General features: G+C 48.0%; 1 protein-coding gene across 1 annotated transcript; it reads left to right on the forward strand.

Annotated features, from left to right (window-relative positions):
- Positions 1-3,489: 3,489 nt before the first annotated feature.
- Positions 3,490-5,174, forward strand: PRR9 (proline rich 9). The gene is made up of 2 exons (XM_010999633.3): positions 3,490-3,541; positions 4,015-5,174. Exon 2 carries the CDS (start codon positions 4,035-4,037, stop codon positions 4,383-4,385), a length of 351 nt encoding a protein of 116 aa, XP_010997935.1. The 5' UTR covers positions 3,490-3,541; positions 4,015-4,034; the 3' UTR covers positions 4,386-5,174.
- Positions 5,175-19,493: the final 14,319 nt, after the last annotated feature.

Raw genomic sequence — 19,493 nt, forward strand, 5'->3', positions numbered from 1 at the left:
ATGGCAGAGCTGGAATGGACTCGACTGATTCCTAGTCTAAACTTCTTATTTTAAAGATGATGAAAGTGAGACCAGAGAGGGTGAGGGACCTTCGTCAAGTCACACAGCTTGTTAGGAACAGAGCCAGGTCTCCCGGGCCTCTGCGCAGTACACTATCTACTGCACCACAGTGCGCAGAAAAGCACAAGTCAGAGACCGTGTGCTGGGAGGACCGGGTAGACTGGGTGGTACTGGAGTGTTGGGAGACAGAGTAAAGGAAATAGAACACGGAGACCTGGGAGGAATCAGGAAGGCTTCATGAAGGAGGTGGGTCCTGAACAAATTCAGTTTGCACTAACATTCTGTAAGGAGCGTGATAACCCTAAAAGTTGGTGCCCACGGTTTCCAGTTTATTCCTCACAAGAAGTCTGTGAAATAGTATTATTCCTTTTCAAAAGAGGATACTGAGGCTCTGAGAGGCTAAGTAGCTAATCCAATATTACACATCCTCTATGTAAGAGAGTCCACCCTAGGTCAGTGGGGTCCCGAGTCCATTCTTCTCCATGCATCACCAAAACCTGGTCCTTGATGGAGGTACTTAACTGAGGGAGCGCTGTGCTGGGGACTCGCTTCTTCACTTGTGATTCCCTCCTCCAGGGCTCCAAGAGCTTCAGGCTTTGGGAGGTTTGTTGATTTTCTGTTTCTGTAACAAGTCACCACAACTTTAACGGCTTAAACATTGGAAATTTACTGTCTTACAGTTCTGGGCATCAGAAGTCAGACACGGGTCTCTCTGGACTAAGATCAAATTGCCCGCAGGGCAACCTTTCTTCCTGGAGGCTCTAGGGGAGAATGTGTTCCCCTTCCTTTTCCAGTTTGTAGATGTTGCCCATGACCCCGGCCCAGGGGCTCCAACCATCTTCAAAATCAGCAACGGCCAAGTCGACCTCACATCTTATCACTCGGACACTGGCGCTTCTGCCTCTTTGTATAGAAGGACCCTCGTGATTGCACTGGGCCCACCTCGATGTAATCGGCTCATGTCAGGCAGAGAGTCCTTTGAGAGGAGCTGAGCCCTGGACTCCTCCTAACTGCTCGCACCCCCTCCACGAGAACGTGGCATGGATTCTCCATTGCTCTGCACATCTATTTGGTCTCCTTCCCCTTAGGCTCAGCCAAAAACACAGAAATCCCTGTGGCATGAACAAGGTCTTCTCAGGCACCCTGTTGCAGAAACCTTGTGGAAATCTCAACCGAGCTGGTCTCCTCCCCTAATCTCTCACCCATCTCTCCTAAGTCAGTCCCAGTCCCTCCTTTCATCTCAACAGGCTCCTAACAAGGATTCCTTCCTCCAAGCTGCCTGGATGGTCCTTGCCCACCCTCCTTGCCTGGGTAATTCCTACTGTCCAGTAAAACACAGCACAGACATCTCTTCCCCCAGGAGCCTTCCAGGACCTTCCACACAAGGCTAAAGAAGGGGCATTCTTCTGGGGGTGTGGGGGCTTACCTCTGCCTGTCTTCCCCATGAAACTGTGAGCCCCTTGAAAGCAGGATCATGAAATTACTGAAAGAATAAATGAATAAACTCTATAATGGAGAATTCCTTGCCTCCTAAGACTCTGGAGAATTGCTTTGTCTCTTGGACAGCATTCCACAGATAAGATGAAGGAGATGAAGAGGGTGAGTAGAAACTGAAAGAGGAGATGAAACACAAGGAGAAAGAGAAGGAAAATGAAGAGCGCTCTCCATCCAACACCTGATCACCCAGTTCCCAGATTCCCTAAATGATCTTGTCTCTTCAGATACACTCATGGGTCTTGCAAATCTCTCTCCTTCATCCCACCCTCCCTCACTCACACCAGTGCCTTCAGAAGATCATGTCCCTCACAGGAACATCAGCATGACTCCCCTGGCCAGACTCTGACCCGTCCCCACCCAGGCATCTGTCCCTTACCAAGACAACGAGGGGATCGGCGGGGCATGTTGTTGCTACATCAGTCCTCCACACGTCAGTCCTAAAGGCCAAAACGTCATGTGGTCTCTCCCAGCTCCAGCTCACCTTTTGTTGGCTTTTTCAGTATCAAGCATCCAAAAACTATATAAATCTTTGAAGGATTTTCTGCTTTTAGCCAAATACCTCTCTTAGGAAATGACCTAAATGAACCTTTTCAAGTTAAGGGGGTCATCATCAGCTTTAAAGTCCCTGGAACTCAGTCAACTTTAGCAAACAAGCACAAGTCCCCACATTATGGTCTCAGGGCTTCCTTCATAACGAATCTTTTATTTTTCATTATATGAGATCCTCCTCTACACCCCGTTGTCTCCCACACTCACCTTCTTCATTATTTGATTAATGCATTTGCTCCATCAACAATCATTTTTCTTCCACTTATTATATCTATGGCACAGTCCCTACCTTCTGGGAATCTACAACCCAGGATAGAAACAAGATCTCGTACATAACCAACTGGAATTCCTCGTAACAGTAGTAAATGTCATATAAATAGCATAAACAACAGACACTATGGGAGTTCAGAAAGAGATGAATGAGTTTCTTTTATAGAGTAGCCAGGAAAGTCTTCTTGGAAAACTTGAGTGGAGCCTTGACAAATGCTTGGGATTTCAACAGGCATGGAAAGGGAGGGCACACAAAATAGAAATGAAAACCCAAACAGAGACTTACAAGCAGAGAAAACTGGGTGTGTTTGCTTTGAAACTTTTCCTTTCATCCCCCTGGCTTTTATTGACCTGAGTTCTAAGAAAAGTTTTCCAGAAGGCAAGGAGACAGACTAACCTTGTTTCATCATGTTTTCTTGGTCACTATGAAAACTCTGAGTAACTCCTCTCTCAGAAGTGTCATAAATCAAGGTTGAGAAGACGAAGATCATCTGTCTTCTCCCTCCTTTCTCTTCCCCTCCACCCTACTTTACAACCCAACAGTAACAAATGACTCCAATTTCCCTCAAGACCTCCATTCAGGAAAATCACTCTCTCCAGGAGGCTGTAGGTTCTTTGTTTGCTTGGGACCCATTTTCTTTGGGTCTGGGAGTGTGACTTTCCAGACTCAATGAAGAAGCATCCAGTGGAAATGCCTGGAAGAGGCCATACGTGCCCTGGACCCAGACAGACCCCAAGCTTTAGGCATAAATTCTTCCCACGGGTCTCATCCCAAGACTGAGATGAGCAAGGTGGATCTTATCTCTCACCACATCCTGAACCAGCCTGGGCAGAGGAACCCAATCCTAGTTTTGAGACTGAGATAACGTTTTATGAACGTTCTTTTGCTGCTGCCTCTAATGAGAGAGCTCTAGAAGGAACCCCTCCCTGCTGAGGTCTGGGGGAGACCCAGAGGCCAAAATGGAGGCTGATTAACAGGCATCCCAAGCAATGACTCAAACCACGGGCAGTTTCAGAGGAAGCTCGTTATTGTGACTCCACAATTAGGACCTCAGCCCACGTGGCCAGCCAGTCTTGCAGGAGGCTGGACCAAGCACTGTATAAAAGTCCCTACCTGGCTGGGCTCCTCAATCCACGTCCTTTGTTGGGTCTTGCTGAGGATCAGGTAAGTGGCAACATCTGTGCCCTCTCTCTCCTTCCCTTCTCTGTCTCCAGGAGGCTACTCTTCTCTTCCTCCACTGGACTGTACTTTCTACTGACTTCTGAGGTGGTTTGCCATTTCTTAGGCGTCTCAAACCATCCTATGTATTCTATCTAGTCTCCTGCATCTAATTTTCAAAAAGATTAGTCAAATAGAAGAAAAGGAAAAGACCTGTGGTAGGAATGGGGGCTTTGGGTAGGGCTGGAGTTTTGATATTGACAAAAGCTACGAAAATACTCCCACCCATAAAATGGATGTCAGAGAGAGCTGAGGCAGGGATAGAAAAGGGAAAGGAAGGGAAAAGCAGCAGAAAAATGAGTTCTTAGGGTTAATAATCATTCACTCCCTATGCCCCCTCTATCTACGCTTCATCCCCCAGTTCCCAGCCTGGCAGGCACTGTTAATGCAGATCATTTCAAATCTTATGTTTGTTTTAGGTTCTGCCAATCACCCTAGGATGTCCTTTATCGAGCAGCAGTGCAAGCAGCCATGCGTGCCTCCTCCATGTCTTCAAAAGACCCAAGAGCAGTGCCAGGCAAAGGCTGAGGAGGTGTGCCTCCTCCCATGCCAGGACCCCTGCCTAGAGAAATGCCAGGTGCAAACTCAAGAGGTGCATCTTCCTCAGTGCCAGGAGTTAAACCAAGAAAACTGCCCACAGCAGGGCCAAGACCCATGCCTCCCTCCATGCCAAGACCAAAGCCCGTCTCAGTGTGTGGAGCCATGCCAGGAGCCATGTCAGACAAAATGTGTGGAGGTTTACCCACAGAAAGTCCAGGAGAAGTGCCTACCCCCTGGCAAGGGAAAGTAGCCATTCATAACGCCATTTGGGGTCAAGAAAATGATCCCAGTGCAATCCCAGCCCATGCTATGGTGACCTTCCCCTATGGGTACCTCTGTGTGCACCCTGTTCTTGCCTCCTGGCTTCCTCAGGACTTGGTCTGTGTCTCTGAAGACAGATCTCTCTGTATTTCATCAGCCTCTGTGAATAAGCATTGTTCTCAGCAATCTAGCAGAAGATCGCAACTGTAGGAATGATGCGCTTCTCAGGGGAGACCAAAGAAGACTAGTTGAGCTCCCTTGGGGCAAAAATTCACCCGACCCTGGATGTGACAGCCAAGGATGCCTCCACTCATCTTTTAGAGTGTCAACCTCTCACCTGAGCCTCAAAACGAACTGAATTTTGATGGACTTTGCACTGATCACCACCGCCACCCACCACCCACCACCATGGGCGTGGAGAAGAGGTTAGCAGTGCTGCAAAAATCAAAAACTGGGTAATTTTGTCTCAGCTTCCCCCAAAAAAGAACAGAAAATGGTTAGGTGTTGAAATGTTGGTTGTGCTTTTAAAAATGAAACAAAATGAAATGTAAATGATAGAATCCAAAAAGCCAACAAGGAAAGACAAGATGAGATGTCTGGAGTCCTGGTGGTTGATCTTTGAATTTCATTGCTTTAGACCCTTAATTTCTGCCATGTACTGTACATTCTTGAGACGTGAATTGTGACCGTGTGGGGCAGGCTGGTCTGTTCTCCAGCTTCTTTGCTGCCTTCTCCTTGGTGAAGGTAAAATGTAGAATAAAGCTGATCCTAAAACTGGTATCTGACTGGATGTGTGCTCATTCCTCTTCGACACCCAACAACCTGCTATCCTTGTGACGATTCTTTTCTCTCTCTCTTCTTTTTTTTTTTTTTTTTTTTTTTGAGAATGTGGAGTACGAATAAAAAACAGCCCTCCCAGGTGCATAGATCAGCCATGCTGAAAGAGGCCTACTTAAAGGGCCCCTGGACCACCCCACCCCCACCCACGACAAATCATAGGCTCATCTATGCACACATTTTACACATGAGAAAACCCAGTAGGGGCTGGGACCTCAAAGCTTCAGGTCTAGGGGTTTTTTTCTACTATAGTATCTCTCCTCTCTGATCCTCGCTTTCCGGAGCAAAGGTCTAAAACGAGTAGCAGGGGAGCTATATGAAAGAAGGGGCCCCAACCAACCCATGACACTTACAAGCATAGCACCCCCATCAGAAGGAAGACCTACGCATCCCTCTGAGATGAACACAGACTCAAAGACCAAGATTGTCTGCCCCGCCGTCTGGCCAGATTTCAGAAAAGCTGGGTTCGCCTCCCCATATGTGTTGGCACTCTGGCTGCAGAAGAAACACAAGACTGTGGACTCTGGGGTTGCAGGAAATGGCCAGGGAGACTCCAGACTTACAGGAGAACCCAGGGAAGCTCCTCCACTGCGTCCTGAGGTTGGACCTGGGCCCTGAGGCTTCTGAAAGAGCCCACCTCCTGAAGTTTAGGTAAAGGGCTCCTCCTTTATCCCCTTGGCTCCCCCCTCTTCCTCAGCCGTATGGCTGTGCCCCCATGGATGGCCAGGGCAGCCCCTCCCTGAAGGCCGTGGGGACTGAGGGCTCTCCAGCACAGGGATCACCCCAGTGTCTCAATCTTAGAGATTTGCTAAGGCAAGAAAGAGCTGGGGAATGACTTGAGGGAGATTTCAAACAACAACACGGAGCCCTCAGGCACTCGCTGAGTCTGCAAAAGGCAGGTGCCAGGCCATGAACTCTAAGCACCGTCTCTAAAGAATCCTGACAGCAGCCGTGGGGGTGTAGATTGCCCCTTTGATGTGGAACTGGTCTGGCATCATGAAACTAGTAAGCGGTGAAAGTGGGTTCTAACCAGAGCTCCTCTGAACTCCAGAAGAGACTCTCACCTGCGTGAGGAAAGGGCCCGTGGCACACAGCCGAGGTTTCAGGACGCTGTCTTCTCATTCATTCACTCATCCACCTAACATGTGCTCACAGGTCACCCACCAAGGGCCAGGTGCTGAAAACCGGAGCAGACAGAGTCCCCGCACAGGATCAGAGAGCTGCCACACGCCAAGGGAGCCTTCCCGAACCTCTTCGCATCTAAAGTCCCTGCACATCTCCGGGTGCCTGAATCACAGTTCTCTTCCCTACCAGCCTGCTTGGAGTAAGTTTTCTCTTCCATTTTCCCACTTTGGAATAAACTGGCTGCTCCCCAGGGCCTCAGCCTGTAAAGAGGCCCCAGAGAGCCTTGCTGGCAGGGAAGCTTCTGACTGGGCAGAAGAGGCTCAGGGACATTTCTCCAGCCTGGCTCAAGCCCGAGAAGTCCCTTTGATCTCCGGTACTAAAAGCTTGCACAAAGTGGAGCCCAAGATCAGACACTCAGATGCTGAGCGGAAGCACGGAGCTGACGAGCCATATCAGAGAAAGGACAACCAGCTGATTACAGGGGTGGCCTTGGCAGATGGAAGGAGACAAACCTACAGATGACAGATAGGGGAGCAGATGTCAGGGAGCTGCGGGCCTGCATCAGCTCTGCCACGGGAACCACCACTCCTCGCCGTGCTTACAGGGCTCTGGCCTGGCCCTTCCCGTGCTGCTGCTGCTGCGGCTGGGGCCCCGGTGACACAGACCTGGGCCACGGGAGGGCCAGGACTGACCCCACGGCAGCCAGACTCCCCCAGCTGTTCACGTCTGAGCTGAAGCCTTTCAGAAAAGGGAGGAGGGACATTTCCAAGGAGAGTCCCAGATGTTAGAGGTCCTAGTTGACCAGTGTTAAAGAAAACCAAAACCGGATGCCATGATCTCAATGCATCCCTCCATCAAGTACCCACAGCCACACAACCTAAACTAAAACTAGCCTGATTTTCCCAAAATGTTGTCTTCTGACCGTAAGCAAACCTAAGCTTTCTCCATGTCAGCCTGACCTCATAGCTTCCTAGCCAATCAGCAACAAAAATACAAGCTTATGTAAAACTGTTTCCGAAAAGGAATGAGGCTTCTAGTGACCAATCACGGTAGACAGTTGGCCATCCAGCATGTCCTCTGAGGCAGAGATGAAGGAGGCTTCTTTTATTGACAGGGTGACTGTTGCAGAAAAATGTGTTACAGCTCAGTTGTGACAGCAACCTGGATCTGAGCCAGAGCCCGAGCAGCACTGGGAGAGTTGGAGAACTCAGGTTTATTATGCCACAGGGCCCAGACAAGTTAGCACTCCAAGCACTGGGCTCCGTTTGTAGGTTTACACAGGCTTTTATAGGCTACCAGTTTACACTTTGCAACATCATATGCAAATAAGGTATAACAAAAGTTGACTAATTAGGAACAAGCTTTGTAGAAATGGACCAATCAGGAAGGACAGAAATAACTAATCAGGAATGAGGGAAATGGACCAGTCAGGAGTGAGAGAAATAACCAATCAGGAGTGAGCTCCATGCAAATGAAGTACTACAAATGGACCAATCAGAAGTTAGTGAAATAGGCCAATCAGGAGTGAAGGAAATAACCAATCATGAATGAGCTCAGGGAACCAATAGAATTTTAGGGGTAGGTTCCACTTTCCTAGAAGTAAGCTGTTTCAGAGGCAAAAAGTGAGATAGAGCCTCTGGGCCATGGAACCGGATGGTGCTGGCAGGAGAGTAGTGGCCCTGCCTGGGGGTCTTGCTGGTCTTTTTATGGAGCTTCCCACCTCATGACCAACCATGCTGGTTGACCTAAAACTGAGGGGGTTCCCCAGGATACAGGACTTTGGTTTTAACATTGGGATAGTCACCCATGAACCAAGACAAGCTCTTCACCTTAACAGGGTACCTGCATGTATAAGACATGATGCTTGATGGTACAGGCGGGAGCACAGAGGGAAAGCAGATGGGACTGTTCGTAATGGAGAAATTTATAGATAAAGGTGGGAATAGGAAGACATCTCTGGAAAACTGAGTCCAGAAGGCTTATTACCCACTGCCTGTCATTTTACGTAGTCCCATTCTGTGTGTGTGTGTGTGTGTGTGTGTGTGTGTGTGTGTGTGTGTGTGTTCGGTCAGGGACACTAGCCCAGGCAGGTGCCAGGCTAGTCCTGTATAAGCACGAACTGGCAGGTTATGGCTCAGAGAGGAAGCGCAGTGCAGGTATCACATGCCCTCCCACTCCACCCCGACTCCCATTTAAGCCTCAAGACATCTCAGTCAAGGGGCACCAGGTCTGGACTTGCTCAGCCCTGCTCTCCCTTCTCCCACAGACTCTTGCCTCACACCTGGAGATGGCTGGAAGAAGAGGCAGGTGGGCTGGCAGAGCCATCTAATCTGAAGCTCCCCATTTCTGCTCTTCAACAGCCTCATAACCAACTGGCCCTCCTTTAAAAAGCTCTGGGAACACCTTTTCTCTTCCCAACAGCACCATCTACTGGCCATGGAGGCACTGGGCCTTCAGTGGGTCACACCTAGCCTGGCCCAGCCAGAGATGACGGCACACACTGGGGCCCAGCCAATGCTGGGAGCTGGCGGAGGCAAGGGCACAGAGATGCCGCATCTAAAGGGGTGGGAGGAAGGCAAAAGGTGCAAGGCAGTGTTAAGTGACGTACGGGTTGGGGGCAACATGCATGGTGGTTCAGGACATAAGCCCAGGAATCATACTGCCAGGTTGTAAATTTAGACCCCACCACCTCTGTTCTTTCCTTTAAAAAAATTATTGTGAGCCTCAAGTGTGCTGGCAGTGTTCCAAGCACTGGAGATACAGTGGGAGCTAGATATATGGCGTTTCCGCCTCCCAGAACTCACACAAATGGCGAAAGACAGACAGCAAGGCAACTAAGCAAATGCATAAATAAGAAAATGTAGAAAATAAAACGATGAGGAGACAGGGTCTGGTGAGGGGGGCGCTCTTTTGTTGTTTTTTTTTTAACATTGTTTATTGATTTATAACAATTTTACAATGTTGTGTCAAATTCCAGTGTAGAGCACAATTTTTCAGTTATACATGAACATACATATATTCATTGTCACATTGTTTTCCCTGTGAGCTACCGTAAGATCTTGTATATATTTCCCTGTGCTATACAGTATAATCTTGTTTATCTATTCTACATTTTGAAATTCCAGTCTATCCCTTCCCACCCCCTGCCCCCTGGCAACCACAAGTTTGTATTCTATGTCTATGAGTCTATTTCTGTTTTGTATTTATGTTTTGTTTGTTTGTTTTTAATTTTAGATTTCACATATGAGCGATCTCATATGGTATTTTTCTTTCTCTTCTGGCTTACTTCACTCAGAATGACATTCTCCAGGAGCATCCATGTTGCTGCAAATGGCATTATGTTGTCGGTTTTTATGGCTGAATAGTATTCCATTGTATAAATATACCACTTCTTTATCAGCTGTTGTGGACATTTAGGCTGTTTCCATGTCTTGGCTATTGTAAATAGTGCTGCTATGAACACTGGGGTGCAGGTGTCCTCTTGGAGTTGGGTTCCTTCTGGATATATGCCCAGGAGTGGGATTCCTGGGTCCTATGGTAAATCTATTCCTAGTCTTTTGAGGAATCTCCATACTGTTTTCCACAAATCCAAGAGGCATGGACTTGTCCATCTTGTTGGTGACTCTCTCCCTACTATCAGAGCAGTGACTGGTCCGCAGTGAGTATTAAGAAGCATGTGTGAATGAAAGGGCCCACTTGGAAGGATGGTTCTTTAGAAGCAGTTCTGCTCGGCCAGAGCAGGAAGGAGGGTGAGGGAGACAGGCGCACAGGCAGGTAGGCTGGTTGATTTGATGGAGGGGAGGCAAGGGATTTGCTAGATGAAGGCTTCTGTTTTCTTAATGAAGCACAAGTTGAGGTCCAAAATCTTGGGCTGAGGGTAGGGGCAGGGAGTGGAGGAGTTCAGGAGAGAGAAGTTATGAAAGACTCATCCAGTGATAAGCGGTGACTGACAGCCCCAACTGTACCAAACTACTGGACGTTCTTATAATGTATTAGACATCGCCTGTGTTCTTCCCTCTTCTGGGCTGTCTTCTCCCCTCTTGTCGGTCAGGCACGCACCTTCATGTCTTGGCCCAAGTGTCACATCCTCTGTGGGGCTGTCCCTGCTCGCAGCCTGAGCTCTGCTCACCCGCTTTGTATTCCCAGTGTACCTGTTCACACACACGTCATCCCTTGGGTGTGACCCCACTGGGTGCAATGTGTCTGTTGGCCTGGCAGTCCCCCTTCCTGGGCTGTGAGCCCCTGAGAGCAGGGCCTGTCATTTGCTCCCTCCATCCCACAGGTCAGCACGGGGCCTGAGCATTCGGTTGGATTGGTTGGCTGTTCAGAGAAAACCCCAGACCAGAGCGTCCCGGGGCCATGAGACGCCTTCAGGGAAGACATCTGGCTGCAGGTGTCAGTGGTGGGCAGGCTCATGGGCTGAGCAGCCGCTTCCCCAAAGCAGTGGACAAGCCACCTCCCAAGCCCGGCTCCATTTATAGGGCTCCAGGGGTGGGGCTCGCGTGGACGCTGCGCCCCAGTTACAGACAAGCCACGCCTGAGCCTTGGACGTGAGGCTGAATCAGGTCCAAATGGCATCCGTGCTTCGGGCCACAGTCACATTCCACACGAGGCTGCCCCATAGAGTTCGCGCAGCCCAAGACTGCCTCTCTGCCTCCACTATGTCCTCCCAGAAGAGGGCGCACCTCTTCCTCCTCACCCTCTAGAGCCTCACACACACACACACACACACACACACACACACACGAGGTTTGCACACTGCACCACCTCACACCGTATGCCGCACGTGTGCATAAACAGACACATGCCCTCTACAGCACCCACCGCACCGCACCACACACATGCACACACGCGCGCGTGCACATACATACAAAATACGCGCACACAAGCACACACACCCTGAGCCGGTGCAGATGACTCTGGGTGCTGGGACCATGTCTGCCCCCCTGCCCTTGGCCTTCTACCTGAGTCTGAGCACAGGCCATGATGGCCGCGGAGGCAGAGGAAAAGGGACCGTCCTGCCCTTTGATAATGCACCCCCGCCGTTTGTGTCAGTCGCAGGGTCCTTCCTCTAAGGCCTGAGTGGCCATAGATTTCAGCCGGTGGTGGAGAAATCGTCCCATCTGATGACCCAGCCCTGACCGTCAGGGACCCCAGACTGAAGACGGGACAGCTGGCCTCTGGGAGGCCCCGACCCGCCCTCTGGGCCCTCCGGAGCCAGGGGCAAGGCATGGGCCTGGCCTGAGACCACCCACAGCTTGAGGGACAAGGAGAAGCCCCTGGCCTCAGAAGCACCCACATGCTGATAGCCCTACAAAGTCTGGGAATGCCCGTCTCACACACCTTCCTCCTCACCCTTTCCAAACTTCCATCTTTAAGAAGATATGGTATAAAAAAAAAAATTTAAAAAAAAACCTAACTTACTCATATTTAAAGAGCCCTGTCCAAAATATGGCAAGTGTTTTTCCACCCACACATTAGATATTCCAACTGAGGGCCAGGCTGGGGTCGAAACATTGATTCTGACACTCCCAGTCTTTCTGTCACTGCAGCTTAATACATCTACCGTTAACACCATCAGCCACGTTCACCTTGAGCCAGTTTTATCTTTGTGTGTGTGTCAATTTATTTTTTTGGTTTTTGTATTGAAGTATAGTTGATTTACAATGTTGTGTTAGTTTCAGGTGTACAGCAAAATGTTTCAGCTATACATACGTAAATTCATTTTCAGATTCTTTACCATTATAGGTTACTGCAAGATACTGAATATGGTTCCCGGTGCTGTCCAGTATATCCTTGTTGTTCATCTATTTTATATGTAGTAATATGTATCTGTTAATGCCAAACTCCTAATTTATTCCTCCCCCCAACTCACTTTCCTTTTGGTAACCATAAGTTTGTTTTCTGTCTGAGAACCTATTTCTGGTTTGTAAATAAGTTCATTTGTATCACTTTTTTAGATTCTACATATAAATGATATCATATGATATTCGTCTTTCTCTGTCTGACTTATTTCACTTAATATGATCATCTCTAGGTCCATCCATGTTGCTGCAACTGGCATTCTTTCTTCTTTTTTGCAGCTGAGTTGTATTCCATTGTGTATATACACCACATCTTCTTTATATAATCATCTGTCAATGGACATTTAGGTTGCTTCTATGTCTTGGCTATTGTAAATAGTGCTGCTATGAACATTGGGGTGCATGTGTCTTTTCAAATTAGAGTTTCTCTGGATAATATGCCCAGGAGTGGGATTGCTGGATCATATTGTAACTCTGTTGTTAGTTTTTAAGGAACCTCTATACTGTTCTCTAGAGTGGCTGCACCAAATTACATTCCCACCAACAATCTAGGAGGTTTCCCTTTTCTCCACACCGTCTCCAGCATTTATTGTTTGTGGACATTTTAATGATGGCCATTCTAACTGGTGTGAAGCAATACCTCCTTGTAGTTTTGATTTGCATTTCTCTAATAACTAGAGACATTGAGCATGTTTTCATTTGCCTCTTGGTCATCTGATGTCTTCTTTGGAGAAATTACCTTGACCCAATTTTAAATGCAAGAATTTTTGTGTCAGAGGTGGAGCAGGGGTCAAGAATTGGGGATGGTGTCAAGATGCCCGGAATGTGGGCTTGTCCTGTGTTCACAGGCAAAGCCCTCATAAGATTCCCATCCCTGCCCCCAGCTGTCCAGACCCCAGGTGACACTCCTGGGGCCACAGCTGCTTGAGTGATGACACTGCTCAGGAGAGCTGACTCATAGAATGAGTTGTCCCAAGTACATCTGGAAGAAGAGAAAAATTGTGCAAGGTGTGTTTTGACAGGCTGTGAGGAGGGGCCGGATGTGAGGCAGCAAGAAGGAGCATGAGCTGATAATTATCATTGCTCCAACTAGAATCTCCAGGTGACAAATCCACTTTAGTGCCCATGTTGCTAAAGGCAAAAGCGGCGGGTCTCATTGACTATTCCACCCATGGCCTCAAATAAGTATAAAAGGATCCCTCTGTTTCCGCTTCATCTTCATCTGCAATCCAGTCATCAGCACCGTCTGCCTCCCCTCTGGTTCCAGCCCCAGGTAGGCAGGTACAAGAATCAGGGATGTAAAGCCCACTCGGTCCCCTTATCTGTGAGAGGAGGGGATTGTACCAGATGACCTTCCGCCTTGGACATCTAATGGCTCCAGGCAGCAGTCAGGAGGGGTCCTGGAGTGGGAAATCACCCACATATATGTATGAAACACTGGGGGAGCCCAGCCAGCGTCCCCAGGCCTCAGGCACCCAAGGTCTCGGGGGAGGCAGGCCGGATCTCCAGCGCCACACTGCAGACTAGTGGCAAATCCCTGGCATAAAGGATGCTTGGCAGCTGACTCTGAATGCAAGGGTTGTTCATGAACCTGGCATGGCATGCCCATTCATCTGTTCATCCACTCAATGGGCATCGAATGGGAGCCTTCTGTGCCTGGCGTGGAACCAGTCCCTAGGAATTGAGAAAAAAATTAAGACAAAGATGCTGCCCTCAAGGGGCTAAATATCTACTGGAAAAGGCAAACACAGAAACGGAAAAAAATGAAACATGATGAAAGTTCAATGTTAGAAAAACATCTAGCTTAAAAGGTGGCCATGTCACATTCTCTCAGAAGAGGGCTGCATCTGGACCGGTCGTTAAAAAAAAAAAAAATGGCCATGGGAGGGAGGGAGCCCCTCTGCCCAGGTGGGCAAGGAAGTGAGTACACAAAAGGAGAGGTAGTTGAGGTGTGACTTTTTTTTAAAAACTAGATCTGTGACCCTAACTTCAGCCCGACCCCTCACTCCTGGTACTTCTGACCCACCTGTGCCCGCAGCGCCCTGGTTTATAAGACGAAGCTGCTGAAGTACGTGCCCGCTGAGCTCGCAAAGTCTACCACCAAGAAAATCAACACGGTGACTCCACGCCCAGGCCCGGGCCCCAGGCACAAGTATGATTCAGTCTCTGTAGGTCAAAATCAGCCACGAACCCAGGCACTACCTAAGTTTAAGGTAAGTGCTCCGTCCTTCACGTTTGGCAGCTCTCAAATCTCAGTATAACTGTAACGTTCTAGGGATCGAACATGTCCAAATGTGAGTGAGCGTGGCCATGTTTTAGCAGCCCCTCTATCAGACACTAATAATAGAATAACACTTTGCAGAACTGAAAGATGGAGTCTGTAGTTCTACAGCATGACTCAGGTAAGGCCTGAGGAGACTAGCCCTAGAATCTAATTACTGCCAGAGAGCGCAGACCAGTATTAATTGAACATTATTGAAAATGGTCCTCTTCAGTTGCCCCAGTAATTCTTTGGACCCAACTTGTACGCAGTCCTAGAAGGGGTGTCAGTGGGGATGTTGATGGGACAATTCTGCAGCTAATTCAAAACAGAGGGGTCCTGAGAGAAGCCAGTTAGCTCAAAACCAGTTCCACGCCTTGCTAAGGTATTTCTGTAATCAAACTTTTTGCTTTCAGGACAAATCATTCTGCATGAGCTGTGGGACAGAAGACCGGGGACTCAGCCAAGGACCTCTGGAAGGGTGAAAGCTCTCAGCTGCTTCCTAGAGAAGACCTGACCTGCAGGCGGCACCACACAGAGGGAGGCAGCCTTCCCCGTAGGCTCGAGCACTGGTTGGACTTCTCAATTTCCATCATAGATTAGCAAGCCTGCTCCCTACTTGTCTGGTCTCCAAATCCGGTGCAAATACTGTCACCAGCATCTCAGGTGTACAGAAGAGTGTACCATCTAAACTCGGAGATCCAGAACCCATCAGAAGGCTCCACCGAGAGAATAGTAACTATGACCATAAGCAGCATCGTGATGCGCGTCACATGTGTGATGTTCCATCATCCCATCCGGTCCACACCACAGGTCTCTGCAGGGGAGCTGGCGATTCCCTCCCTCTGAGACTAGGGCTCTCCGGTGTAGCGACATCACAGTCTGAGCATTAGTGAGGACATGGAGCCAGCGCGGGAACCCAGACAGCCAGGCCTGAAGCTCCCATCCCCAACCCTTGGGAAGGTCATCTCAGGAAGTTGCTACATCACCACTCCTCTAGGTTCTATCTGGGGGGCAAGTCAGACAAGCGTCAGGCTAAACAGTCAAATACATTAACCTCACTGCTCAAAAAAGGACATTCCTGGGAACGAAACTTCGTGTTTTGACCTGGGATTTTATGCAGGTCTTAATGAAAGGAGGCCATGAGAAGTGACTTCTGTACGTTTCCATGCTCTTGATGGGGATTGGGAGCTTCACGTGGCCCAGGGCCTCTTCTGTGAGGCCCATCTGACAGACATTTCTTTTTTAAAAAGTCTCCCTTGAGGAGACGAGGCTCTGTAACTATCCTGATTCCCTTTTTGCCCTAGCTACCACGACCTAAAAACCGATGTGCAGTGTAACCATGAACAAAATCAGACAAACCCAAACTGAGGGACGTTCTAGAAAATACCTGACTAACACTCTTCAAAATGGCCAAGAGGATCAAAGCAAGGAGAGTCAGAGAAGCTGTCACAGTCTAGGTTAGCCTACAGAGGTGTGGCAACTAGCGTGGTGTCCTGGCTGGGATGCCGGGATAGAAAAGGACACTAGGAGAAGACAAATGACACCTAAGAAAAAGTGTGAATGTCAGTTAATAATATCATATCGATATTGGCTCATGAGCTGTGACAAGTGTGTTATGATAAAGTAAGATGTTAACAAAAGGAAAAACTGGGTGCAGAATACACAAGAATGCTGTGCTCTCTTTGCAACTTTCCTGTAACTCCATAACTGCTCTGAAAATAAAAGTTTATTTCAAAATTATCTTGTTTAATCAGAAATAACTTTCATATTTCTAGGTAGGAAAGTGCAAAAGCAGCAAAAATATCAATTCTCCCCAAATTAACTTATGAGTGCAATTCTAATCAAAATTAATATTATTCTTAGAAATGACAAAATTATTCCGGAGTTTATTTATAGAAATAATCAGATGGTAATAGCCAAGAAAATATTTCTTAAAAAAAACAGTGAAAGTGGACTTGTATCAACAGACATTAAAAAATTTTATAAAGCTACAAAAAATTAAAATACAAGCATAGGAAAAAACATAGAGATTAACGGAACAGATGAGACCGCCAAGAAACAAACCAAGAATGTATAATTTAGTCTATAAGAATTAATTGATAAATAATTAAACAAAAAGTGGGGAAGTTAACTATTTAAATTCCGAGTTAATTTCATCTGAACTCAAAAGTTAAAAGTAAAAATTATGTAAAAATTTTAAATATGGAAAATATGGGTAATTTATCTCACAGTGGGCTTTTCAGTGTAAAAGCAAGAACAATAAGGAAAAATACAATTTCTGCGTCCACAAATAGAAACAAAATTAAATAGCATAAGGAAAACTGGTAAAAAATACATTTATGACATATGTGACCAGCAAACGATGAATATTCTTAAAATATAAAAGAAATCCCTAAGGAAAAGATGGACAAACCACCCAACACAGGAATGAAATCCTGAACAGGAAACTCACTCATGAATAAGTAAATGCCAATAAAGTCATCAAAAAAAAGCTCAACACTAGTAATCAAAGAAGTAAAATTAAAGCAACAAGTTTGTCTGTCAGGTTGGCAAACAAGGAAATAATGAGAGGAATGACAATACCCAGTGTTGACAAAGGTGTGTGGAAATGGACACACTCAGATAATGCTCGTGGGAGTTAAAATGGGGACACTTTCAGGAGGACAAGTTGGCAACAATAACAGCAATAATGATAGTGGTAAGTGCCCAGAGCTCTGTGCTCACTGTGGGCCGGGCCGGGTTCACAGGGCTCAGCATGTATTGAGCCACACGCGTCTCATTGCAACTCAGTCGAGGAGGCACTGCGATTACCCACGCCCCCCAGGGAGGACGCCTCGGTCCTGAGAGATGCTTCAAGGCCACTCAGCTGGCAGGTGGCGGAGTTGGGAGTCAGTCCCAGGTGGTCTGACTCCCGAGCCTGTGTCCTCGCCTGGGATGGATGTGCTGTCATCCAAGGATCCTGCTTCTGGGAATTCACCCTAAGGAAACAACTGGCGATGCTTCCAAACTTACATCTACAAGGATGTTTATTGCAACAAGTTTATAAAATCAAGGGAAAAGACAATAATGTAAATTAGTAGTAGTGGAGAAAAGATTAAATAAACTGACGTATATTCACACAGTGTGATATTTGTTACTTAGTAATTCAAGCCTGCAGTAGGAAAATAATAACATACTGTTGGGTGAAAAAAGTTGGTTTTAAAATAACAAATATGCAATTATATACTTTAAAGTAATGCCAATGTAATTTAGGCCTGCAGATTATTTTTATTTTATTATTGGTGTTTTCTACATTTTACAAGTGTTCTAAGAAAGTCTGCATTGCTTTTATAATAGAAGGTTATATACTTTATCACTTTAAAATGATAAAGAAAAATTGTTCCTTTTGATTCCCATCTTTGATGTGACTTCCTTTCCCTCATTCTGATTTTCTATTTTTATTTCGTAAAACTTGTGACATAGGTATGCTTGGCCATGGGTTCGAGAACAGTATATTAATAAACAAATGAACAAAATATAGCACAATGGATGGTTCTTGACGAAGGCGTCTGAGGAAACAGGAGATAACTGCTCATCACAGACACAAGTCTGTGAATTCGGAGTTAATTCGTGAAGACCCTCCAGCTTTCTCCATGCACTTGTTCTTCTCAGACATTCAAGCATAAGTCCAGGGAACAGGGATTCAGAACCAAGTGGACAGGAGCAGCCCCCAGTCCCACTGCAGGATGAGGACATGACCGTTGTCCGCTGAGGACCCCCAGCCCCCACAGGCACTGCGGAGGGAGCTGGAATGTGGGGGACAGGGCCCAGAGGGTGGGGAGGATGCACCCTCCCAGCTTGTGAAAATTGGGCAACTGTCTGACCCCTACAACTGGCCAAGACCACCAACAGCCTGGTTGAAGTACTTTGGTGGGGTAGTCACAAGTGACAGGTCTCCTAAGCTTTCTGGTCCATAGTGTTATCCACCTTTCACGAGCCTTTACTCCTGCCAGGATGTCCCTGGAGGCAGGTGGCACTTCTTGGTCTATCACACACGCCCATGTCCACTGCCTCTTTCCATCCTGGGAGCAGCCTGCCCGGTGCCACAGCAGCAGGATCCCAGGGGTCCCTGTTCTCGCTGCTGTCCCCTTGGCATTCAGAACAGCGCCTATCTGTGTGCACTGAATGGCAACGGACATGGCATCAAATGGACATCAGTGGTAACCTGCATCACATAGTCTGTAGATGGAGATATCACTATCTACCCCTCAGGGTTACCGTGGAGATAAAATCGGGCCCCGCTTGGAAAACCCTTGTCCAGATGGTCGCCACACTGTATAAGGTTAATGAAAGTATCTAAAGAACCAAAGAACTAAAGCATGGAAGGCACCCCCCTTTCCGCAACTCAGAGGCGTGGCTGCCTGCCGAGTTCCCGAGACCCAGGGGCCTGACGTGCAGGAAGCCTTGCAGGGTGGGGTGGGGCTGTGCCTCATTTCACCATTGCCCCCTCCACCCATTCATTATTACAGCCGGGCAGTCAAGAAATTCCTTTTCCTTGTCACCAAAACTTTGCAAAAGAAAGGCAGCATCTGAGGGGCCAGGTTGCCAACTGCCTGCTGAGCTTTCTTGGCAGAGTCAGGAGTGTCCTGGGAGCAGCTGTCCCAGGAGGGGTGATGGATGTACGCTGATCTAACTTTTCCCTCGTGATGGAAGCCACAGTCCTCGCGTCCCCCTGAGAACCCTGGAGGGCTCGCCTGCCGCCTCTGCCGTGGGGACGGGGAGCAGCCTGGGGGACACGCGGGCTCTGTGGGTCTCCCCGCACCCCTCCTCCTTAATGGGACATCTGGTCATCACCTCAGACGTCAAGTGGGGCCCCATGGGGCCAGTTTCCCACAGAACCAGTCGTCCTTGGGCACAGCTGCTTTCCCAGCTACACAAGTGATGCCCCATTGGAGAACGTGGCATTATAAACCCTGCGCTCACTTCTCCTGGCCTCTGAGGACCGCCAGGGAGCCCTGGATGGCTCAGGATTTCAAATGACCCCTCTAGAACTCACACACTGTGCGGTTTGGAGCAACCTCCTCAGCCT

The sequence above is a fragment of the Camelus dromedarius genome, chromosome 23 (genome assembly GCF_036321535.1).
Source record: "Camelus dromedarius isolate mCamDro1 chromosome 23, mCamDro1.pat, whole genome shotgun sequence".
Taxonomy (NCBI): domain Eukaryota; kingdom Metazoa; phylum Chordata; class Mammalia; order Artiodactyla; family Camelidae; genus Camelus; species Camelus dromedarius.

What these genes read in the sequence shown, in the direction of transcription:
- PRR9 (XM_010999633.3), top strand. Translation starts at nt 4,035, where the DNA reads ATGTCCTTTATCGAGCAGCAGTGCAAGCAGCCATGCGTGCCTCCTCCA.